This window comes from Eucyclogobius newberryi, unplaced genomic scaffold (assembly GCF_026437365.1).
Source record: "Eucyclogobius newberryi isolate DKJ021-1_F unplaced genomic scaffold, fEucNew1.0.hap1 SCAF_13, whole genome shotgun sequence".
Classification (NCBI taxonomy): domain Eukaryota; kingdom Metazoa; phylum Chordata; class Actinopteri; order Gobiiformes; family Gobiidae; genus Eucyclogobius; species Eucyclogobius newberryi.
Genome location: NW_027315757.1, coordinates 37,643,198 through 37,668,066, shown reverse-complemented (window position 1 = coordinate 37,668,066; position 24,869 = coordinate 37,643,198). Strand labels below are relative to the sequence as shown.

At 49.4% G+C, this 24,869-nt stretch overlaps 2 protein-coding genes across 2 annotated transcripts in view; one reads left to right on the top strand and one right to left on the bottom strand.

Annotated features, from left to right (window-relative positions):
- Positions 1-4,022: 4,022 nt before the first annotated feature.
- cldni (claudin i) lies at positions 4,023-5,317 on the top strand. The gene is made up of 2 exons (XM_072443803.1): positions 4,023-4,155; positions 4,458-5,317. Exons 1-2 carry the CDS (start codon positions 4,024-4,026, stop codon positions 4,953-4,955), a joined length of 630 nt encoding a protein of 209 aa, XP_072299904.1. The 5' UTR covers position 4,023; the 3' UTR covers positions 4,956-5,317.
- A 7,427-nt stretch (positions 5,318-12,744) lies between these two features.
- The window catches only part of coro1a (coronin, actin binding protein, 1A), a 42,763-nt gene continuing 30,638 nt past the window's right edge, over positions 12,745-24,869 (bottom strand). Inside the window, exons 5-10 of the mRNA XM_072443802.1 lie at positions 16,992-17,111; positions 16,616-16,720; positions 16,291-16,436; positions 15,960-16,017; positions 15,666-15,878; positions 12,745-12,882 (exon numbers count right to left, since the gene is read on the bottom strand). Coding sequence (XP_072299903.1) covers positions 12,790-12,882; positions 15,666-15,878; positions 15,960-16,017; positions 16,291-16,436; positions 16,616-16,720; positions 16,992-17,111 — 735 coding nt within the window. The 3' untranslated portion in view covers positions 12,745-12,789. The remainder of the gene's footprint in view (positions 12,883-15,665; positions 15,879-15,959; positions 16,018-16,290; positions 16,437-16,615; positions 16,721-16,991; positions 17,112-24,869) is intronic.

The window sequence follows — 24,869 nt, the reverse complement described above, 5'->3', positions numbered from 1 at the left end:
AGCCCTGAGCAAAGGGCCCCGGACCCCGTACTCCTGGAGCACCCCCCAAAGGACACCCGAGGGACACGGTCGAAAGCCTTCTCCAGATCCACAAAGCACATGTGGACTGGTTGGGCAGAGCTGGTCCAGTGTTCCACGACCGGGACGAAAACCACTCTGTCCTCCTGAATCTGAGGTTCAATCGGTCGGATTCTCCTCGAGGACCTGGAATAGACCTTATGGGAGGCTGAGGAGTGTGATCCTTCTGTAGTCGGAACACACCCTCCGGTCCCCCTTCTTGATCAGAGGGACCACCACCCCGGTCTGCCAGTCCAGAGGCACGGTCCCCGACCACCATATATATATATATATATATATATATATATATATATATATATATATATATATATATATATACATAAACAGAACCAGCACAAGAGCAGAGAGAGCAGTTTACGGCCTGAGATCTGAAGCTGCAAAACTGAAGGTGAAGTCAGGAATTGGGCAGGTCCAGTCTGGTCCTGCAGTGGGACGTCCCACAGGACCTGTCTGGTCCTGCAGGGGGACGTCAGGGTGGGACGTCCCACAGGACCTGTCTGGTCCTGCAGGGGGACGTCCCGCCCTGAGCCCTCACCTCACGTTCCACATGAAATACCCCCAGAAGCACCAAAACGCCTGGTTCTAGACGAGCATCGCTCCAGCAGCAGAAGAGTCTCCACGACAAGAAGAAGAACTCACCTGGAACTGAAGGTAAATCTTCTTCTTTTATGAACCAGACCATTATTTTATGTTTGATGATAAATGATAAAATGTAGTTTTTATTTTGATGTCTTCACATGAAAATGACAGTGATGTTCCAAAAATATTTGTCTAATTTTGAATTACCCTACTTCTGAGAGGAGATGTACTTGTACTTCTGAGAGGAGATATACTTGTACTTCTGAGAGGAGATATACTTGTACTTCTGAGAGGAGATATACTTGTACTTCTGAGAGGAGATGTACTTGTACTTCTGAGAGGAGATGTACTTGTACTTCTGAGAGGAGATGTACTTGTACTTCTGAGAGGAGATATACTTGTACTTCTGAGAGGAGATATACTTGTACTTCTGAGAGGAGATGTACTTGTACTTCTGAGAGGAGATGTACTTGTACTTCTGAGAGGAGATATACTTATACTTCTGAGAGGAGATGTACTTGTACTTCTGAGAGGAGCTATACTTGTACTTCTGAGAGGAGATGTACTTGTACTTCTGAGAGGAGCTATACTTGTACTTCTGAGAGGAGATGTACTTGTACTTCTGAGAGGAGATATACTTGTACTTCTGAGAGGAGATATACTTGTACTTCTGAGAGGAGATATACTTGTACTTCTGAGAGGAGATGTACTTGTACTTCTGAGAGGAGATGTACTTGTACTTCTGAGAGGAGATGTACTTGTACTTCTGAGAGGAGATATACTTGTACTTCTGAGAGGAGATATACTTGTACTTCTGAGAGGAGATGTACTTGTACTTCTGAGAGGAGATGTACTTGTACTTCTGAGAGGAGATATACTTATACTTCTGAGAGGAGATGTACTTGTACTTCTGAGAGGAGATGTACTTGTACTTCTGAGAGGAGCTATACTTGTACTTCTGAGAGGAGATATACTTGTACTTCTGAGAGGAGATGTACTTGTACTTCTGAGAGGAGATGTACTTGTACTTCTGAGAGGAGCTATACTTGTACTTCTGAGAGGAGATGTACTTGTACTTCTGAGAGGAGCTATACTTGTACTTCTGAGAGGAGATGTACTTGTACTTCTGAGAGGAGATATACTTGTACTTCTGAGAGGAGATATACTTGTACTTCTGAGAGGAGATATACTTGTACTTCTGAGAGGAGATATACTTGTACTTCTGAGAGGAGATATACTTGTACTTCTGAGAGGAGATATACTTGTACTTCTGAGAGGAGATATACTTGTACTTCTGAGAGGAGATATACTTGTACTTCTGAGAGGAGATATACTTGTACTTCTGAGAGGAGATATACTTGTACTTCTGAGAGGAGATATACTTGTACTTCTGAGAGGAGATGTACCATTATTTATGATTATTATGAGAAGAAACAGAATTATTTATGATTGAAATCATCTAAATGTTTTAGTCAAACTTCTCATTATAAAAGATAGATTTTACATTTCCGTTTACATTTGTGGACTATAGATTGAAATTAAATGACTTACATTTTCTTCTGAAATGGTCACTATTTTGTTCTGTTTCGGATTATAATATTAGTGACAATTCCCCAATAATCAGGAATTGAAATAGTTGAATATTCTCAACACATGTCAGACTTTTAACTTTTTGTCTGACAAGTGTGTTTTGTCTGTTGTTTGGGGCGGGCCTGGGCAGGGCTGGGGGGCGGGCCTGGGGGGCGGGCCTGGGGGGAGGGCCTGGGGGGAGGGCCTGGGGGGCGGGCCTGGGGGGCGGGGCCTGGGCAGGGCAGGGGGTGCGGGGCTGGGCTGCGGGCCTGGGGCACCTGTGTAAAAGGTGTTGTTTGAATGGGGCGGCACCAGAGTCCTGGTTTGGGCCTGTCCCGACACAGCCCTGTATAAAGCCTGACCTGGGGCGAGTGTTCCTGTTGTTCCTGTGCGGGCCTGTTTCAGGGGGCGGGCCTGTTTCAGGGGGCGGGCCTGTTTCAGGGGGCGGGCCTGTTTCAGGGGGCGGGCCTGTTTCAGGGGGCGGGCCTGTTTCAGGGGACGGGCCCAGAGGACATGCGTTTAACCAAGACAAAGGCCCCAGACCCCGTACTCCCGGAGCACCCCCCAAAGGACACCCCCCAAAGGACACCCCACAAAGGACACCCCACAAAGGAGACCCCACAAAGGACACCCCAAGAGACACATTCCAAAGCCTTCTCCAGATCCACAAAGCACATGTGACTAACTCCTATGAACCCTCGGGGACCACCACCGGGACCTAAACCTGCTCCTCCTGAATCCTCCTGAATCCTCCTGAAGCCTCCTGAATCGTCCTGAAGCCTACTGAAGCCTCCTGACTCCTCCTCAATCCTCCTGAAGCCTCCTGAAGCCCCTTGATGCCTCCTGAATCCTCCTGAAGCCTCCTGAATCCTCCTGAATCCTCCTGAAGCCTCCTGAAGCCTCCTGAAGCCTCTTGAAGCCTCCTGAATCATCCTGAAGCCTCCTGAAGCCTCCTGAATCCTCCTGAAGCCTCCTGAAGCCTCCTGAATACTCCTGAAGCCTCCTGAATCCTCCTGAATCCTCCTGAAGCCTCCTGAAGCCTTTTGAAGCCTCCTGGATCATCCTGAAGCCTCCTGAAGCCTCCTGAATCCTCCCGAAGCCTACTGAAGCCTCCTGAATCCTCCGGAAGCCTCCTGAATCCTCCTGAATCCTCCTGCAGCCTCCTGAAGCCTCTTGAAGCCTCCTGAAGCCTCCTGAATCCTCCTGAATCCTCTTGAAGCCTCCTGAATCATCCTGAAGCCTCCTGAAGCCTTCTGAAGCCCCCTGAACCCTCCTGAAGCCTCCTGAATCCTCCTGAAGCCTCCTGAATCCTCCTGTATCCTCCTGAAGCCTCCTGAAGCCTCTTGCAGCCTCCTGAATCATCCTGAAGCCTCCTGAAGCCTCCTAAATCCTCCCGAAGCCTACTGAAGCCTCCTGAATCCTCCTGAAGCCTCCTGAATCCTCCTGAATCCTCCTGCAGCCTCCTGAATCCTCTTGAAGCCTCCTGAATCATCCTGAAGCCTCCTGAAGCCTTCCGAAGCCCCCTGAACCCTCCTGAAGCCTCCTAAAGCCTCCTGAAGCCTCCTGAATCATCCTGAAGCCTCCTGAAGCCTCCTGAAGCCTCCTGAACCCTCCTGAAGCCTCCTAAAGCCTCATGAAGCCTCCTGAATCCTCCTGAAGCCTCCTGAAGACTCCTTTCCAGGACCTGGAATAGACCTCAGTTAAAATGTGAAAACCTCGTTAGTGAACGTGTGAAAACCTCGTTAGTGAACGTGTGAAAACCTCGTTAGTGAACATGTGACATGTCCCTCTTGCAGAATGGGGTCCTCAGGAGTGCAGATGGTGGTTGTGGCCCTTGGGGTCCTGGGTCTCGTCGGGGTCATCGTGTGCTGTGCCATCCCGCGCTGGACCATGTCCTCTTTTGTGGGCTCCAACATCGTCACGGCGCAGGTACCAAAAACCCCAATACACTCAGGACGGGTGACGCTTAAGACGGGTGTCCTGAGTTAGAACATACAACAAGAAAAATACAGACAGAAGTGTATCCACTCGATCCACGTTCTCATCTCTTTCTCCTTCTCTTTCCCCTTCTCTTTCTCATCTCTTTCTCTTTCTCCTTCTCTTTCCCCTTCTCTTTCTCATCTCTTTCTCTTTCTCCTTCTCTTTCCCCTTCTCTTTCTCATCTCTTTCTCTTTCTCCTTCTCTTTCCCCTTCTCGTTCTCATCTCTTTTTCTCTCTCTCCTTCTCTGCAGAGCACGTACAAAGGGCTGTGGATGGAGTGTGTGATCCAGAGCACTGGTCAGCAGCAGTGTAAGAAATACGACTCTCTCCTCATCCTTTCGTCTGACCTTCAGGCCGCTCGGGCCATGACCATCATCAGCGCCATGGTCAGCGGCCTCGCCCTCCTCATCGTCTTCTGCGGCGCCGACTTCACCACCTGCGTCGAAAACGAAGACCTGAAACCCAAGATCTGCCTTGTGTCCGGCGTCATGCTGCTGGTTGCCGGGCTGCTGGTCATCATCCCGGCCAGTTGGTCCGCCAACACGGTCGTGAGGGAGTTCAACAACCCTATGATGAGCGGCACGCAGAAAATGGAGCTGGGGCCATGTATTTTCATCGGTTGGGGCGCGGGGACCTTGCTGCTGATCGCTGGGGGCCTTTTGTGCTGTTTTAGTGGCCCGAAAAGCAGCTCCGGGCCAACGGCCAAATACTACAGCAACTCCCCCTCCGCCCCCAAAAACTACGTGTGACCAACCAGACAAGACCCTGACGTACAATGCTAACCCTGACGTACAATGCTAACCCTGACGTACGATGCTAACCCTGACGTACAATGCTAACCCTGACGTACAGTGCTAACCCTGACATTCAATGCTAACCCTGACGTACAATGCTAACCCTGACGTACAATGCTAACCCTAACGTACGATGCTAACCCTGACGTACAATGCTAACCCTGACGTACAATGCTAACCCTGACATACAATGCTAACCCTGACATTCAATGCTAACCCTGACGTACAATGCTAACCCTGACGTACAATGCTAACCCTAACGTACGATGCTAACCCTGACGTACAATGCTAACCCTGACGTACAGTGCTAACCCTAATGTACAATGCTAACCCTGACATTCAATGCTAACCCTGACGTACAATACTAACCCTGACGTACAATGCTAACCCTAACGTACGATGCTAACCCTGACGTACAATGCTAACCCTGACGTACAGTGCTAACCCTAATGTACAATGCTAACCCTGACATTCAATGCTAACCCTGACGTACAATACTAACCCTGACGTACAATGCTAAGCCTGACGTACAGTGCTAACCCTACTGTACAATGCTAACGCTGACATACAATGCTAACTCTAACGTACAATGCTAACCCTGACATTTAATGCTAGCCCTAACGTACAATGCTAACCCGGACATTCAATGCTAACCCTAGTTGATAATGAATGAATCTAAACGAGTTAAAGTGACAGTTTAACTTTATCTGAACCACATGTCGTTAACGTCTTAATCGTTTTACATTTCATTTCAACATCACAATTCTTTAATTTCAGGATCAAAATGTCTCTTTTATAATCAAGTCTTTTTCTATTGTAAATATTCAACATTTTGTCATTCATTTGCATTACTTTTGTGTTGGTTTATTTTTGTTAATGACACATTCATTAAAAAGCCTTGTACTAATCATTAGTTTTAATCATATTTCTAAAACAGTTTTCTTGCTTGAACATGTTTGAACAGCGTAAAGTAAAGTACAACATGTTTAATGTTCTAGTCGCAGTGTTTTTCATTGTTTTCATTGTATGTACGAATAAATTTCACAAAAAATAAAATGTCTCATCTAAACTTATTATTGTGCACTTTGTCCAGAAGAAGAGTAGAATTAGAAGTCTTTCTCTTTTCTACTGTACATAAATATATTCTTACGATTGTTAATCTTCATTTTACTTGTTGTGTTTTATCATTTTTACTCTGTTTTATGCCTCAGCTCTAACTAAACCAAAGCACTTCTAATATTCTAGTTAGATTTAAGTTTATTGTTATATAAAGACTATTGCTGCAGTTACTTCATTACTGTACTTTTTGGACTTTAAGCCGCTACTTTTTTCCCACACTTTCAGCCCAGCGGCTCATACAATGCTGTGTCTAATTTATAGTTTTTTACTGGCAAAAGGCCACCAGGGGGAGCTCTAGTAGAACGCAGTTTGACACGCTGTAGAAGAAGACGTCAGTGGAAGCTCTGTCCAAGGGACACGCCCTGTTTTCTATAGTTTAAGCTTCAAAATGCTGTGTTTTATCACAAATAGAGTCATTTTCACAGAGAAATGAGTCTCATGAGGAAGTGACTCTGGACGCATAGTCACATATATATATACTATATAGTATATATATATACTATATAGTATATAGATATATATATACACAGGACTGCACGTGATATATATATATATATATATATATATATATATATATATATATATATATATATATATATATATATATATATATGTACATAGGACTGCCCATAACCCATCACGTGCAGTCCTTTCTTGAAACTTTCTTGGCCAGACCTGACCATCACTACATGGAGCATATTGTAAATATCATACAAAGTTGGCCCCTGCGGTTTATCGTCAGGCCCTTATATTTACAATTTCTATCTACACAAAGTAAAAGTATAGATGCATCAGTTTGAAAACAAATATAGTATTTCAGACAGATTTTAGAGCTATTAAAGCATCTAAAGTGATGATCTTTGTGTTTAATAATTCCCAGCTGTTTTTCATTGTATATTTCTGTCTGAAACAGTTATAATGAAAATGACATCCATCCATCCATTTTCTGCCGCTTTGTCCGGGGCCGGGTCGCGGGTGCAGCAGTCTGAGCAGGGACTCCCAGACTTCCTCCTCCCCAGACACTTTCTCCAACTCCTCTGGGGGGATCCTGAGGTGTTCCCAGGCCAGCCGAGAGACATAGTCTCTCCAGCGTGTCCTGGGTCTTCCCCGGGGCCTCTTCCCGGTGGGACATGCCTGAACCTCCCGCAGGAGGCACCTCAGCTGGAGGAGAAGTGGCTCTACTCTGAGCTCCCCCCGTGTGGCCGAGCTCCTCACCTTATCTCTAAGCGAGCGCCAGGCCACCCGGCTGCAGAAACTCATTTCGACCGCTTGTATCCGCGATCTTGCCCTTTTGATCATTAAAGCTCATGACCATAGGTGAGGTCAGGAACGTAGAGTGACCGGTAAATTGAGAGCTTTGTCTTTGGACTCAGCTCCTTCTTCACCACAACAGTCGATGCAGCGACAGCATCACTGCAGCTGCTGCACCGATCCAACTGTCAATCTCACGCTCCATCCTTCACTCACTCGTGAACAAGACCCCAAGATACTTGAACTCCTCCACTTGGGGCAAGGACTCCCCACCCACCTGGAGAGGGCAAGGACCCCCCACCCACCTGGAGAGGGCAAGACACCTTTTTCCGTTTCGAACCACGGCCTCTGATTTGGAGCTGATTCTCATCCAAGACACTTCACACTCAGCTCAAACCGTCCCAGTGCAGCTGCAGGTCCAGGTTTGATGGAGCCTCAGGACAACATAATTTGCAAACAGCAGAGATGAGATCCTGTGGTCCCCAAACTGGACACCCTCCAACCCCTGACCACACCCTCCGACCCCTGACCACACCCTCCAACCCCTGACCGCACCCTCCGACCCCTGACCACACCCTCCAACCCTTGACTGCGCCTAAAAATTCTGTCCATAAAAACTATGAACAGAACCGGTGACAAAGCACAGCCCTGAGGAGTCCCTCACTGGGAATAGGTCTGACTCACTGCAGTGAACACAGCTCCTGCTCCAGTCAGACAGGGACTGGACAGCCCTGAGCAAAGGGCCCCGGACCCCGTACTCCCAGAGCAGCCCCCAAAGGACACCCCGAGGGACACGGTTGAAAGCCTTCTCCATATCCACAAAAATTACGTGACAAAGGCGCCGGTCCAGCTGGCAGCCCGGTGTAATACTCCGCTCTTTTCTCACACTTTTTTCACACTTATTGTGCTTTATCTTTTGTATTTTGTAAATATTTGTCTACTTTACTTATACGATCGGGACACGCGCTGGAATCGCTTTAATTTAATTTGTTTTTGACTTTGTTCGGCTGGATTATTAAGTGTTTTTCGTTGTGTCGTCGTGATGTGCGCTGACTCCGAGCCCCCCCGGCCCCCCCGCGCCCTCCGGCCGCCGCCGACGTACAGTATGCCGCCGGTACAAGTTTATATAAAAGAGGAACTTCATGAACGATCGGGACACGCGCTGGAATCGCTTTAATTCAACTTGTTTTGACTCTGTTCGGCTGGATTATTGAGTGTTTTCATCGTATCGTCGCGATGTGCCTCAGCTCCGAGCCCCCCCGGCCCCCCCACGCCCCCCGGCCGCCGCCGTACCGCGTTTAAACAAAGGAGGAACTCATGAAACTGCCGAGAACCGTCGTCTTACCCGGAGATCGTCACGTTATCCCGGCGGACATCCTAAGATTTTTATAAGAGATCTTCTACTGAGAGTGTTTTTCAGACTTCCTATAAGTGATCTGTTCTTTTCTTCTGTATCTACCTCTGGATCTACCTGCGTTGCATCAATGAAATTTCCCCATATGGGACAATAAAGGAATATCTTATCTTATCTTATCTTATAACATGTGGACTGGTTGGGCAATTTCCCATGAACCCTCAAGCACCCGATGGAGAGTCTAGAGCTGGTCCAGTGTTCCAAGACCAGGACCTAAACCTGCTCCTCCTGAATCCGAGGTTCGACTATCGGTCAGATTCTCCTCCAGGACCTGGAATAGACCTTATGGGAGGCTGAGGAGTGTGATCCCTCTGTAGTTGGAACACATCCTCCGGTCCCCCTTCTTGATCAGAGGGACCACCACCCCGGTCTGCCAGTCCAGAAGCACGGTCCCCAACCGCCACGCGATGTTGCAGAGACGTGTCAGCCAAGACAGTCCTACAACATCCAGAGACTTTAGGTCCTCAGGATCTCATCCACCCCCGGAGCCACTGAGGAGTGACTTCAGCTTGGGTGATGGACGAGTCAGCCTCTGAGTCCTCAGTCTCTACTTCCTCTTCAGTAGACGTGACTGAGGGGTTAAGGAGGTCCTCATAGTCCTTCCACCGTCCGACGACATCCCCAGTCGAGGTCAGCAGGTCCCCACCCGCACCGTAAATGGTGTTGGTGAGGCACTGCTTTCCCCTCCTGAGGCGCCGGACGGTTTGCCAGAATTCTTTGGGGCCGACCGATAGTCCTCCTCCATGGCTCCTCCTCCATGGCCTCCCCAAACTCCTCCCAGGCCCGGGTTTTTGCCTCTGCGACAGCACGAGCCGCAGCTCGTTTGGCCTGCGATACCTGTCGATGACCTCAGGAGACCTACAAGCCAGAGTGGCCTGATAGACCTCCTTCTTCAGCCTGACGACATCCCTTACTTCTGGTGTCCACCACCGGGTTCAGGTGTTGCCGCCACGACAGGCACCGGGGACCATGTGACCACAGCTCCGAGCAGCCGCATCAACAATGGAGGTGGAGAACATGGTCCACTCGAACTCAATGTCCCCAGCGTCCCCCGGGACATGGGAGAAGCTCTCCTGGAGGTGTGAGGTGAAGACCCTACTGACAGAGGGCTCCACAAGACGTTCCCAACAGACCCCCACAATGCACTTGGGTTTGCCAAGTCTGTCCGGCTTCCTCCTCCACCAGAGGATCCAACTCACCACCAGGTGGCGCTCTACAGCTCCGCCCCTCTCTTCACCCGAGTGTCCAAGACACGCGGCCGGAGGTCAGAGGTCAGATGACACGACCAACAAAGTGGATCATTGACCTCCTGTGTCCTGGTGCCATGTGACCTGATGGACCTTGTGCTTGAACGGGGTGTTCGTTCTGGACAATCCATGGCACAGAAGTCCAGTAACTGAAAACCGCTCGGGTTCAGATCGGGGAAGCCGTTCTTCCCGATCACCCCTCTCCAGGTGTCACTGTCATTGCCCACGTGGGCGTTGAAGTCCCCCAGTAGAACAACGGAGTCCCCGGTCGGTGCACTGTCCAGTACCCCCACCCGAAGGCGAAGGGACGCGACCCTCTCGTCCACCGGGGTGATCTCCAACACGTGGCGGCTGACCTGAGGGGCTATAAGCCCACACCAGCCCCGCCTCTCCCCACGGGTAGCACCAGAGAAGTGGATCGTCCAGCCCCTCTCAAGGAGATGGTTCCAGAGCCCAAACTGTGAGGAGGTGAGGCCGACTATATCTAGTCGATATCGCTCACAAGCTCAAGCTCTTTCCCCCCAGCGAGGGGACATTCCATGTCCCCAGAGTTAGTCTCTGTGTCTGGAGATCTGGTCGCCGAGGCCCCTGCCGTCGACTGCCGCCCATTTCTCTCTGCACCGGCCCCTTATGGATCCTCCTGCGGGTGGTGCGCCCACGGGAGGGCGGCCCCACCTCGCTCTTTCGGGCTGTGCCCGGCCGGGCCCCGTGGGGAATGACCCGGACAACAGGCGCTCACCATCGAGCACCCATCCCGGGCCTGGCTCTAGGATGGGGCCCCGGTGACGCCGATCCGGACGTTAACGGCCTCGTTCTTTTTGTCATCATAGGGGGCTTCTGAACCGATCTTTGTCTGACCCGTCACCTAGGACCTGTTTGCCTTGGGAGACCCTACCAGGGGCATGAAGCCCCCGACAACATAGCTCCCGGGATCATTCGGGCACTCAAACCCTTCCACCACGTTAAGGTGTCGGTTCAAGGAGGAGATGAAAATGACAGATCAGAGAAATCTATCTCAAAATTCAAAGAAATAATAGAGTCAATATTGAATGACATGTCACGTGATCCTGCTGAGAACAGCTTTAGTCCAGGGGAAGAGACCGGTGCAGTGACAGGAACAGTGACAAGTGCAGTGACAGGTGCTGTGACAGAAGCAGTGACAGGTGCTGTGACAGGAGCAGTGACAGAAGCAGTGACAGGTGCTGTGACAGAAGCAGTGACAGGTGCTGTGACATGTAATGTGATCCTGCTGAGAACAGCTTTAGTCCAGGGGAAGAGACCGGTGCAGTGACAGGAGCAGTGACAGAAGCAGTGACAGGTGCTGTGACAGAAGCAGTGACAGGTGCTGTGACAGGAGCAGTGACAGAAGCAGTGACAGGTGCTGTGACATGTCATGTGATCCTGCTGAGAATAGCTCTAGTCCAGGGGAAATGACCAATCTGTCATGAAGTCTCTGAAGTCTGCTCTTAATGTTGCAGCCTTCTGGTGGTCCCAAGAGTCTCTAAAAGCACAGTAGGAGGTAGAGCCTTCTGGTTGTCCCAAGAGTCTCTAAAAGCACAGTAGGAGGTAGAGCCTTCTGGTTGTCCCAAGAGTCTCTAAAAGCACAGTAGGAGGTAGAGCTCCTGTGTTATGGAATCAGCTCCTGTCCATGTTAAAGAGGCCGACACAGTCTCTTCATTTAAGTCCAGGCTTAAAACGTTCCACTTTGAAATGCCCTAGCAGCAACTCTGGGGGAAGTATGAGCTCTGTCCTCTGTAAACACTTATTCTATCAAACTATATTTCATATTTAATTTCACTTGTGTTTGTTCATTGTCTTTTTTTCTTCTTCTCTCACTTCCTGTCGAGAGTGGAACAGACACATCGAAGACCTGTGGATCCAGATGATCCTCAAGTCCCTGGAGAAACATCTACTCCTGAAGAGCTGGTTCTCCTCCTGAAGAGCTGGTTCTCCTCCTGAAGAACTGGTTCTCCTCCTGAAGAACTGGTTCTCCTCCTGAAGAGCTGGTTCTCCTCCTGAAGAACTGGTTCTCCTCCTGAAGAACTGGTTCTCCTCCTGTAGAACTGGTTTTCCTCCTGAAGAGCTGGTTCTCCTCCTGTAGAACTGGTTCTCCTCCTGAAGAACTGGTTCTCCTCCTGAGTGGCTCCAGCTCCACTGTCTCTCTCGCGTCCCTCTGAGGGAGTCAGATCTCTCCTTCACCAGGTTTATACTTTCTTCCAAAGAAGGTCTAAGGACAGGGGACCCTAGGACCCTAGGACCCTAGGACCCTAGGACCCTAGGACCCTAGGCCCCTGGGACCAGAGGACCCTAGGACCCTGGGACCAGAGGACCCTAGGACACTAGGACCCTAGGGCCCTAGGACCCTAGGACCCTAGGACCCTGGGACATTGTTGAATCTGTTCTTCACAGTCGTCCTCCGAGACAACGGCTGTTGTGATTTAGGACGTTACAAAAATGAGTTGATGCACTCGACCCACTGTTGGAGCTAAAGTTAAATATGAGGAAATCCCACAAAACAGAAGCAACACCAGTTTTGAAAATACTTTTATTTCAGACTGAATATATTAAAGGGGATGTCACATGGTTTGGTCCTGTCCCTTTAAACATGTCACATGGTTTGGTCCTGTCCCTTTAAACACGTCACATGGTTTGGTCCTGTCCCTTTAAACACGTCACATGGTTTGGTCCTGTCCCTTTAAACTCGTCACATGGTTTTCACGTTAATGCACCGTTATCCTTTTAAAAATGTCTCAAGTTTCTATTGTTTGTTCTCCAGCTCGTTCACTCGACGGGTCAAGGCCTCAACTTCAGCTCTCAGACTCTTCAGCTCCTTCTTCACCGACTGGACGTCCTGCAACAACCAGGGGGACAACACCAGCAACGTGAGGACACAACGGTCAATCATCACAGTCTCGTCCCAGTCTCGTCCTGGTCCCGGTCTCGTCCCGGTCACATCCCGCTCACAGTCTCGTCCCGGTCACAGTCTTGTTCCAGTCTCGTCCCGGTCACAGTCTCGTCCCGGTCACAGTCCCGCTCACAGTCTCGTCCCGGTCCCAGTCTCGTCCCGGTCACAGACTCGTCCCGTTCAAAGTCTCGTCACGTCTCGTCCCAGTCCCGGTCTCATCACGGTCACAGTCTCGTCACGGTCACAGTCTCGTCACGGTCACAGTCTCGTCCCGGTCACAGTCTTGTTCCAGTCTCGTCCCGGTCACAGTCTCGTCCCGGTCGCAGTCCCGCTCACAGTCTCGTCCCGGTCCCAGTCTCGTCCCGGTCACAGTCTCGTCCCGGTCACAGTCTCGTCCCGGTCACAGTCTCGTTCCGGTCTCGTCCCGGTCACAGACTCGTCCCGGTCACAGTCTCGTCCCGGTCACAGTCTCGTCCCGGTCACAGACTCGTCCCGCTCAAAGTCTCGTCACGTCTCGTCCCGGTCCCGGTCTCATCACGGTCACAGTCTCGTCACAGTCGCAGTCTCGTCAAGGTCAAGGTCTCGTCAAGGTCATGGTCTCGTCACAGTCTCATCACGGTCTCTTCCCGCTCACAGTCTCTTCCCGCTCACAGTCTCGTCCCGGTCACAGTCTCGTCCCGGTCACAGTCTCGTCCCGGTCTCGTCCCGGTCACAGACTCGTCCCGCTCAAAGTCTCGTCTCGTCCCGGTCCCGGTCTCATCACGGTCACAGTCTCGTCACAGTCTCGTCCCGGTCACAGTCTCGTCACGGTCACAGTCTCGTCAAGGTCATAGTCTCGTCACAGTCTCGTCACGGTCTCTTCCCGCTCACAGTCTCGTCCCACTTACAGTCTCGTCCCGCTCACAGTCTCGTCCCGGTCCCAGTCTCGTCCCGGTCCCAGCCTCGTCCCGGTCTCGTCATTGTCACGGTCTCGTCATAGTCTCGTCACGGTCTAGTCACGGTCACAGTCTCGTCAAGGTCATAGTCTCGTCACAGTCTCGTCACGGTCTCTTCCCGCTCACAGTCTCGTCCCGCTCACAGTCTCGTCCCGGTCCCAGTCTCGTCCCGGTCCCAGTCTCGTCCCGGTCCCAGTCTCATCCCCATCTCGTCCCGCTCACAGTCTCGTCCCGGTCTCGTCATGGTCACGGTCTCGTCATAGTCTCGTCACGGTCTCGTTACGGTCACAGACTCGTCCCGCTCACAGTCTAGTCACGGTCATAGTCTCGTCCCGGTCCCGGTCTCATCATGGTCACAGTCTCGTCCCGGTCCCGGTCTCATCACGGTCACAGTCTCGTCACGGTCACAGTCTCGTCACGGTCACAGTCTCGTCACGGTCACAGTCTCGTCACGGTCACAGTCTCGTCACGGTCACAGTCTCATCACGGTCACAGTCTTGTCCCGGTCACAGTCTCGTCCCGGTCCCAGTCTTGTCCCAGTCACAGTCTCGTCCCGGTCACAGTCTCGTCACGGTCCCAGTCTCTTCCTGGTCCCAGTCTCGTCCCCATCTCGTCCCGATCAGGTCTCGTCCCGGTCTCATCATGGTCACAGTCTCGTCCCGGTCCCGGTCTCATCACGGTCAAAGTCTCGTCACGGTCACAGTCTCGTCACGGTCTCGTTCCGGTCACAGACTCGTCCCGCTCACAGTCTCGTCACGGTCACAGTCTCGTCACGGTCTCGTTCCGGTCACAGACTCGTCCCGCTCACAGTCTCGTCACGGTCATAGTCTCGTCCCAGTCTTGTCCCAGTCACAGTCTCGTCCCGGTCACAGTCTCTTCCTGGTCCCAGTCTCGTCCCCATCTCGTCCCGATCAGGTCTCGTCCCGGTCTCATCATGGTCACAGTCTCGTCCCGGTCCCGGTCTCATCACGGTCAAAGTCTCGTCACGGTCACAGTCTCGTCACGGTCACAGTCTTGTCACGGTCACAGTCTCATCACGGTCACAGTCTTGTCCCGGTCACAGTCTCGTCCCGGTCCCAGTCTTGTCCCAGTCACAGTCTCGTCCCGGTCACAGTCTCGTCACGGTCCCAGTCTCTTCCTGGTCCCAGTCTCGTCCCCATCTCGTCCCGATCAGGTCTCGTCCCGGTCTCATCATGGTCACAGTCTCGTCCCGGTCCCGGTCTCATCACGGTCAAAGTCTCGTCACGGTCACAGTCTCGTCACGGTCTCGTTCCGGTCACAGACTCGTCCCGCTCACAGTCTCGTCACGGTCACAGTCTCGTCACGGTCTCGTTCCGGTCACAGACTCGTCCCGCTCACAGTCTCGTCACGGTCATAGTCTCGTCCCAGTCTTGTCCCAGTCACAGTCTCGTCCCGGTCACAGTCTCTTCCTGGTCCCAGTCTCGTCCCCATCTCGTCCCGATCAGGTCTCGTCCCGGTCTCATCATGGTCACAGTCTCGTCCCGGTCCCGGTCTCATCACGGTCAAAGTCTCGTCACGGTCACAGTCTCGTCACGGTCTCGTTCCGGTCACAGACTCGTCCCGCTCACAGTCTCGTCACGGTCATAGTCTCGTCCCGGTCTCGTCCCGGTCACAGACTCGTCCCGCTCACAGTCTCGTCACGTCTCGTCCCGGTCTCATCATGGTCCCAGTCTCGTCACGGTCACAGTCTCGTCACGGTCACAGTCTTGTCCCAGTCACAGTCTCGTCCCGGTCTTGTCCCTGTCACGGTCTCGTCTCACAGTCTCGTCTCACCTCGCTGTCGGACGTTCCTGCTGCTGAGGCGCTGGTCGTTTTCAGGAGGCTTTTGTGAACTTTGAACTCTTTGGTTTTGGTCGTGGCCACAAACCCGTCCTTCAGAGAGATAAAGATGGGAGGAGCTTCTTTGCCGCCAAACCAATCGTCTGCCTCGGCCGACGGCTCTGGACCAATGGTGTCCGGGTACAAATCCTCCTGGAACAGGTCCGACTGAGAAGGACACGTCAAATGAAGCGTCAGCAAATCCACGATGAACAGAAGTTTATTGAAACGTGGGTGATTTGAACGTACCTTTCGGGGAACGGTCATGATGATGGGCTCACACTTACGCTCATGAAGTTTGTAAAACCTGGAAAGAAAAGGCCTGTTTTACTTAGTTTAGAATTCAGTCTTTATTTACATTTGGCCGATTGTCACGTGTCGCTATCATCCAATCACAGCCTTTTGAATTTACATCAAAGTGGGAGCAAAGCTAACAGAGCCACAGAACGAGACCGCCCATGGTCTTGACCCATGACCCATATGACCCAGAGAAACTTCAAACGAGTGATTTTTAAGTCTTATTTCATAAGCTTCAGTGTTTTCCTCTCGTTTCCCTTCATCAGTGTTCAGGCTTTCGTACCTGGCGATCTCGCACTTGTTGACCTCCAGGCCTCTCTTGGGCATGAATCCCATCCCCTTCTGACTGTCTTTGCTGCTGTACATGGACAAGAAGTGGACGAACGGAGCCTCGTCCGTCACCTCGAAGTAACGGATGCTGCTGTCGCCCTGGAAACGCAGACAAATTCAACTTACATGAACAATAAACAGTGACGTGCCCTGATGTCCGAGGGTCCAGCAAAGACGCTGGACTTCAGACGCTTTCCAAACCAATAAAGAATGTCAACTAAATGTTTGATCTTTTGACAGGTGCAATGTCCTGTGGAAGCCATGAAGGTCAAAGACACCTTTCCGCAGAGGTAGACCACGTTTGTGTCCGGGTCGTAGAACGGCAGCAGAACTCCACTGCCAGTGTCCAGCTCCTGAAGGGTCAGCGGCTCCGAGAAGTTCTTCTGAAAAACAACACCACAAAACAAGGATTATTCATCCACAAACTGAACTGTGAGGCTCAGAACACGATGAGGCTTTAAAGTGTAAAGAGTGTATCATGTGACGCATCCTGTCCTGCTCAGAAATGTCTGTTTGCACCCACCCCCTAGCCCCGCCCTCTGTTCAAACATCTTGACTTTCTGTTTTAGAAAAAGTGAAACGTTTGAACACAATTGAATGAATCAGAGAAAATGAAGGTGATAAACACAATAAAGTGATATTAAAGTGACTGACCGGGTCCCACAGCGCCACCTGCCGCTCGCTCATGCGACTGAAGCCTGTGCTCAGGATCTTCCCATCGGACATGAAGACGGCCCGGACCGGCCTGGACCCCTCGTGAGGCTTCTCCTTCTCCTGCAGGACCAAACAGGACTTAGACCAGGACTGAGACCAAGACCAGGACTTAGACCAGGACTGAGACCAGGACTTAGACCAAGACTGAGACCAGGACCAGGACTTAGACCAGGACTGAGACCAGGACTTAGACCAGGACCAGGACTTAGACCAGGACTGAGACCAGGACTGAGACCAGGACTTAGACCAGGACCAGGACTTAGACCAGGACTGAGACCAGGACTGAGACCAGGACTTAGACCAAGACCAGGACTTAGACCAGGACTGAGACCAGGACCAGGACTTAGACCAGGACTGAGACCAGGACTTAGACCAAGACCAGGACTGAGACCAGGACTGAGACCAGGACTGAGACCAGGACCAGGACTTAGACCAGGACTGAGACCAGGACTTAGACCAGGACCAGGACTTAGACCAGGACTGAGACCAGGACTGAGACCAGGACTTAGACCAGGACCAGGACTTAGACCAGGACTGAGACCAGGACTGAGACCAGGACTGAGACCAGGACCAGGACTTAGACCAGGACTGAGACCAGGACTTAGACCAGGACCAGGACTGAGACCAGGACTTAGACCAGGACTGAGACCAGGACTTAGACCAGGACTGAGACCAGGACTTAGACCAGGACTGAGACCAGGACCAGGACTTAGACCCGGACTGAGACCAGGACTGAGACCAGGACCAGGACTTAGACCAAGACCAGGACTTAGACCAGGACTGAGACCAGGACTGAGACCAGGACTGAGACCAGGACCAGGACTTAGACCCGGACTGAGACCAGGACTGAGACCAGGACCAGGACTTAGACCAGGACTGAGACCAGGACTTAGACCAGGACTGAGACCAGGACCAGGACTTAGACCAGGACTGAGACCAGGACTTAGACCAGGACCAGGACTGAGACCAGGACTTAGACCAGGACTGAGACCAGGACTTACCAGGACTGAGACCAGGACTTAGACCAGGACTGAGACCAGGACTTAGACCAGGACTGAGACCAGGACTTAGACCAGGACTGAGACCAGGACTTAGACCAAGACCAGGACGGAGACCAGGACTTAGACCAGGACTGAGACCAGGACTTAGACCAGGACCAGGACTGAGACCAGGACTGAGACCAGGACCAGGACTTAGACCAGGACTGAGACCAGGACTTAGACCAGGACCAGGACTGAGACCAGGACTTAGACCAGGACTGAGACCAGGACTTAGACCAGGACTGAGACCAGGACTTAGACCAGGACTGAGACCAGGACCAGGACTTAGACCCGGACTGAGACCAGGACTGAGACCAGGACTGAGACCAGGACCAGGACTTAGACCAGGACTGAGACCAGGACCAGGACTTAGACCAGGACTGAGACCAGGACTTAGACCAGGACTGAGACCAGGACAATATTGGTGTTGTTGTGTTTGTTGTGTGTTTGTCGAGTGGTGTTGTGTGTTTGTCGTGTTTGTCATGTGTTGTTGTGCGTTGTTGTGTTTGTCGTGTGTTGTTGTCGTGTTTGTTGTGTGTTGTTGTTGTGTTTGTCGTGAGTTGTTGTGCGTTGTCGTGTGTTGTTATTGTTGTGTTTGTCGTGTGTTGTTGTGCGTTGTCGTGTTTGTCATGTGTCGTTGTTGTGTTTGTCGTGTGTTGCTGTCGTGTTTGTCGTGTGTTGTTGTGCGTTGTCGTGTTTGTCATGTGTCGTTGTTGTGTTTGTTGTGTGTTGCTGTCGTGTTTGTCGTGTGTTGCTGTGCGTTGTCGTGTTTGTCGTGTGTTGTTATTGTTGTGTTTATCGTGTGTTGTTGTGCATTGTCGTGTTTGTGGTGTGTTGTTGTCGTGTTTGTCGAGTGGTGTTGTGTGTTTGTCGTGTTTGTCATGTGTTGTTGTGCGTTGTTGTGTTTGTCGTGTGTTGTTGTCGTGTTTGTTGTGTGTTGTTGTTGTGTTTGTCGTGAGTTGTTGTGCGTTGTCGTGTGTTGTTATTGTTGTGTTTGTCGTGTGTTGTTGTGCGTTGTCGTGTTTGTCATGTGTCGTTGTTGTGTTTGTCGTGTGTTGCTGTCGTGTTTGTCGTGTGTTGTTGTGCGTTGTCGTGTTTGTCATGTGTCGTTGTTGTGTTTGTTGTGTGTTGCTGTCGTGTTTGTCGTGTGTTGCTGTGCGTTGTCGTGTTTGTCGTGTGTTGTTATTGTTGTGTTTATCGTGTGTTGTTGTGCATTGTCGTGTTTGTGGTGTGTTGTTGTCGTGTTTGTCGTGTGTTGTTGTGCGTTGTCGTGTTTGTCATGTGTCGTTGTTGTGTTTGTCGTGTGTTGTTGTGCGTTGTCGTGTTTGTGGTGTGTTGTTGTCGTGTTTGTCGTGTGTTGTTGTTGTGTTTATCGTGTGTTGTTGTGCATTGTCGTGTTTGTGGTGTGTTGTTGTCGTGTTTGTCGTGTGTTGCTGTGCGTTGTCGTGTTTGTCGTGTGTTGTTATTGTTGTGTTTGTCGTGTGTTGTTGTGCGTTGTCGTGTTTGTCTTGTGTTGTTGTTGTGTTTATCGTGTGTTGTTGTGCATTGTCGTGTTTGTGGTGTGTTGTTGTCGTGTTTGTCGTGTGTTGTTGTGCGTTGTCGTGTTTGTCATGTGTCGTTGTTGTGTTTGTCGTGTGTTGCTGTCGTGTTTGTCGTGTGTTGTTGTGCGTTGTCGTCTTTGTCATGTGTCGTTGTTGTGTTTGTTGTGTGTTGCTGTCGTTGTGTTTTGGTGTGTTGTGGTGTTGTGTTGTTGTTTGTTGTGTGTTGTGGTGTTGTGTGTTGTTGTGTGTTGTGTTGTTGTTGTGTTGTTGTTTGTTGTGTGTTGTGGTGTTGTGTGTTGTTGTGTGTTGTGTTGTTGTTGTGTTGTGGTGTTGTGTTGTTGTGTTGTGTTGTGGTGTGTGTTGTTGTTGTTGTGTTGTGGTGTGTTGTGTTGTTTGTTGTGTTGTTGTTGTGTTGTGGTGTGTGTTGTGTTGTGTGTTGTTGTGTGTTGTGGTGTTGTGTGATGTTGATGTGTGTTGTGGTGTTGTGTTGTTGTTGTGTTGTTGTGTGTTGTGGTGTTGTGTGGTGTTGTTGTGTGTTGTGGTGTGTTGTGATGTTGTTGTGTGTTGTGTGTTGCTGTGTTGTGTTTTTGTTGTGTGTTGTTGTGTTGTGTTGTTGTGTTGTGGTGTGTGTTGTTGTGTTGTTGTGTGTTGTTTTGTGGTGTGTGTTGTGTTTTGTTTTTTTGTGGTGTGTGTTGTTGTTGTGGTGTGTGTTGCTGTGTTGTGTTGTTGTTGTGTTGTGTGTTGTTGTGTGTTGTGTTGTGTTGTGGTGTGTTGTGGTGTTGTGTTGTGGTGTATGGTGTTGTGTTGTGTTATGGTTTGTGTTGCTGTGTTGTGTTGTTGTTGTGGTGTGTGTTGCTGTGTTGTTGTTGTGTTGTTGTGTGTTGTGTTGTGTTGTACTGTGTGTTGTTGTGTTGTTGTGTTGTGTTGTGGTGTTGTTGTGTCTTGTGTTGTGTTGTAGTGTGTGTAGTGTGTGTAGTGTGTGTTGTTGTGTTGTTGTGTTGTGGTGTGGTGTTGTGGTGTGTTTTGGTGTGTGTTGTTGTGTTGTTGTGGTGTGTGTTGTTGTGTTGTTGTGTTGTGGTGTTGTGTTGTGTTGTTGTGTTGTGGTGTTGTGTTGTGTTGTTGTGGTGTGTTGTGTTGTGTTGTGGTGTGGTGTGTTGTGGTGTTGTGTTGTTGTGTTGTGTTGTGGTGTTGTTGTGTTGTGTTGTTGTGTTGTTGTGTTGTTGTGTTGTGTTGTTGTGTTGTTGTGTTGTGTTGTTGTGTTGTGTTGTGTTGTGGTGTTGTGTTGTGGTGTGTTGTGTTGTTGTGTTGTTGTGTTGTGTTGTTGTGGTGTGTTGTGGTGTTGTGTTGTGTTGTTGTGTTGTGGTGTGTTGTTGTGGTGTGGTGTGTTGTTGTGGTGTGGTGTGTTGTTGTGTTGTGTTGTGGTGTGTTGTTGTGTTGTGTTGTTGTGTTGTGTTGTGTTGTTGTGTTGTGGTGTGTTGTTGTGGTGTGGTGTGTTGTTGTGTTGTTGTGTTGTGTTGTTGTGGTGTGTTGTGGTGTTGTGTTGTGTTGTGTTGTTGTGTTGTGTTGTGGTGTATTGTTGTGGTGTGGTGTATTGTTGTGGTGTGGTGTGTTGTTGTGGTGTGGTGTGTTGTTGTGGTGTGGTGTGTTGTTGTGGTGTGGTGTGTTGTTGTGGTGTTGTGTGTTGTTGTGTTGTGTTGTGTTGTGTTGTTGTGTTGTGTTGTGTTGTTGTGTTGTGTTGTGTTGTGTTGTTGTGTTGTGTTGTGGTGTGTTGTTGTGGTGTAGTGTGTTGTTGTGTTGTTGTGTTGTGTTGTTGTGGTGTGTTGTGGTGTTGTGTTGTGTTGTTGTGGTGTGGTGTGTTGTTGTGGTGTGGTGTGTTGTTGTGGTGTGGTGTGTTGTTGTGGTGTGTTGTTGTGGTGTGGTGTGTTGTTGTGGTGTGTTGTGTTGTTGTGTTGTTGTGTTGTGTTGTTGTGGTGTGTTGTGGTGTTGTGTTGTTGTGTTGTGTTGTGGTGTGTTGTTGTGGTGTGGTGTGTTGTTGTGTTGTGGTGTGTTGTGGTGTTGTGTTGTGGTGTGTGGTGTTGTGTTGTGTTGTTGTGTGTTGTGCTGTTGTGTTGTGTTATGGTTTGTGTTGCTGTGTTGTGTTGTTGTTGTGTTGTGGTGTGTGTTGCTGTGTTGTTGTTGTGTTGTTGTGTGTTGTGTTGTGTTGTAGTGTGTGTTGTTGTGTTGTTGTGTTGTGTTGTGGTGTTGTTGTGTCTTGTGTTGTGTTGTAGTGTGTGTAGTGTGTGTAGTGTGTGTTGTTGTGTTGTTGTGTTGTGGTGTGTTTTGGTGTGTGTTGTTGTGTTGTTGTGTGTTGTGGTGTTGTGTGGTGTTGTTGTGTGTTGTGGTGTGTTGTGATGTTGTTGTGTGTTGTGTGTTGCTGTGTTGTGTTTTTGTTGTGTGTTGTTGTGTTGTGTTGTTGTGTTGTGGTGTGTGTTGTTGTGTTGTTGTGTGTTGTTTTGTGGTGTGTGTTGTGTTTTGTTTTTTTGTGGTGTGTGTTGTTGTTGTGGTGTGTGTTGCTGTGTTGTGTTGTTGTTGTGTTGTGTGTTGTTGTGTGTTGTGTTGTGTTGTGGTGTGTTGTGGTGTTGTGTTGTGGTGTATGGTGTTGTGTTGTGTTATGGTTTGTGTTGCTGTGTTGTGTTGTTGTTGTGGTGTGTGTTGCTGTGTTGTTGTTGTGTTGTTGTGTGTTGTGTTGTGTTGTACTGTGTGTTGTTGTGTTGTTGTGTTGTGTTGTGGTGTTGTTGTGTCTTGTGTTGTGTTGTAGTGTGTGTAGTGTGTGTAGTGTGTGTTGTTGTGTTGTTGTGTTGTGGTGTGGTGTTGTGGTGTGTTTTGGTGTGTGTTGTTGTGTTGTTGTGGTGTGTGTTGTTGTGTTGTTGTGTTGTGGTGTTGTGTTGTGTTGTTGTGTTGTGGTGTTGTGTTGTGTTGTTGTGGTGTGTTGTGTTGTGTTGTGGTGTGGTGTGTTGTGGTGTTGTGTTGTTGTGTTGTGTTGTGGTGTTGTTGTGTTGTGTTGTTGTGTTGTTGTGTTGTTGTGTTGTGTTGTTGTGTTGTTGTGTTGTGTTGTTGTGTTGTGTTGTTGTGTTGTGTTGTGGTGTTGTGTTGTGGTGTGTTGTGTTGTTGTGTTGTTGTGTTGTGTTGTTGTGGTGTGTTGTGGTGTTGTGTTGTGTTGTTGTGTTGTGGTGTGTTGTTGTGGTGTGTTGTTGTGGTGTGGTGTGTTGTTGTGTTGTGTTGTGGTGTGTTGTTGTGTTGTGTTGTTGTGTTGTGTTGTGTTGTTGTGTTGTGGTGTGTTGTTGTGGTGTGGTGTGTTGTTGTGTTGTTGTGTTGTGTTGTTGTGGTGTGTTGTGGTGTTGTGTTGTGTTGTGTTGTTGTGTTGTGTTGTGGTGTATTGTTGTGGTGTGGTGTATTGTTGTGGTGTGGTGTGTTGTTGTGGTGTGGTGTGTTGTTGTGGTGTGGTGTGTTGTTGTGGTGTGGTGTGTTGTTGTGGTGTTGTGTGTTGTTGTGTTGTGTTGTGTTGTGTTGTTGTGTTGTGTTGTGTTGTTGTGTTGTGTTGTGTTGTGTTGTTGTGTTGTGTTGTGGTGTGTTGTTGTGGTGTAGTGTGTTGTTGTGTTGTTGTGTTGTGTTGTTGTGGTGTGTTGTGGTGTTGTGTTGTGTTGTTGTGGTGTGGTGTGTTGTTGTGGTGTGGTGTGTTGTTGTGGTGTGGTGTGTTGTTGTGGTGTGTTGTTGTGGTGTGGTGTGTTGTTGTGGTGTGTTGTGTTGTTGTGTTGTTGTGTTGTGTTGTTGTGGTGTGTTGTGGTGTTGTGTTGTTGTGTTGTGTTGTGGTGTGTTGTTGTGGTGTGGTGTGTTGTTGTGGTGTGGTGTGTTGTTGTGGTGTTGTGTGTTGTTGTGTGTTGTGTTGTGTTGTGTTGTGGTGTGTTGTGGTGTTGTGTTGTGGTGTGTGGTGTTGTGTTGTGTTGTTGTGTGTTGTGCTGTTGTGTTGTGTTATGGTTTGTGTTGCTGTGTTGTGTTGTTGTTGTGTTGTGGTGTGTGTTGCTGTGTTGTTGTTGTGTTGTTGTGTGTTGTGTTGTGTTGTAGTGTGTGTTGTTGTGTTGTTGTGTTGTGTTGTGGTGTTGTTGTGTCTTGTGTTGTGTTGTAGTGTGTGTAGTGTGTGTAGTGTGTGTTGTTGTGTTGTTGTGTTGTGGTGTGTTTTGGTGTGTGTTGTTGTGTTGTTGTGGTGTGTGTTGTTGTGTTGTTGTGTTGTTGTGTTGTGGTGTTGTGTTGTTGTGGTGTGTTGTTGTGTTGTTGTGTTGTGGTGTTGTGTTGTGTTCTTGTGGTGTGTTGTGTTGTGTTGTGGTGTGGTGTGTTGTGGTGTTGTGTTGTTGTGTTGTGTTGTGGTGTTGTTGTGTTGTGTTGTTGTGTTGTGTTGTGTTGTTGTGTTGTTGTGTTGTTGTGTTGTGTTGTGGTGTTGTGTTGTGGTGTGTTGTGTTGTTGTGTTGTTGTGGTGTGTTGTGGTGTTGTGTTGTGTTGTTGTGTTGTGTTGTGGTGTGTTGTTGTGGTGTGTTGTTGTGGTGTGGTGTGTTGTTGTGTTGTGTTGTGGTGTGTTGTTGTGTTGTGTTGTTGTGTTGTGTTGTGGTGTGTTGTTGTGGTGTGGTGTGTTGTTGTGTTGTTGTGTTGTGTTGTTGTGGTGTGTTGTGGTGTTGTGTTGTGGTGTGTTGTTGTGGTGTGTTGTTGTGGTGTGGTGTGTTGTTGTGTTGTGTTGTGGTGTGTTGTTGTGTTGTGTTGTTGTGTTGTGTTGTGGTGTGTTGTTGTGGTGTGGTGTGTTGTGTTGTGTTGTTGTGTTTTGTTGTTGTGTTGTGTTGTTGTGGTGTGTTGTTGTGTTGTGTTGTTGTGGTGTGTTTTGTTGTTGTGTTGTGTTGTTGTGGTGTGTTGTGTTGTTGTGTTTTGTTGTTGTGTTGTGTTGTTGTGTTGTGTTGTTGTGTTGTGTTGTTGTGGTGTGGTGTTGTGTTGTGTTGTTGTGTTGTGTTGTGGTGTGTTGTGTTGTTGTGGTGTGGTGTGGTGTGTTGTGTTGTTGTGTGTTGTGTTGTGTTGTGGTGTTGTGTTGTTGTGTTGTGTTGTTGTGTTGTTGTGTTGTGTTGTTGTGTTGTGTTGTTGTGTTGTGTTGTTGTGTTGTGTTGTGTTGTTGTGGTGTGGTGTGTTGTTGTGTTGTGGTGTGTTGTTGTGGTGTGGTGTGT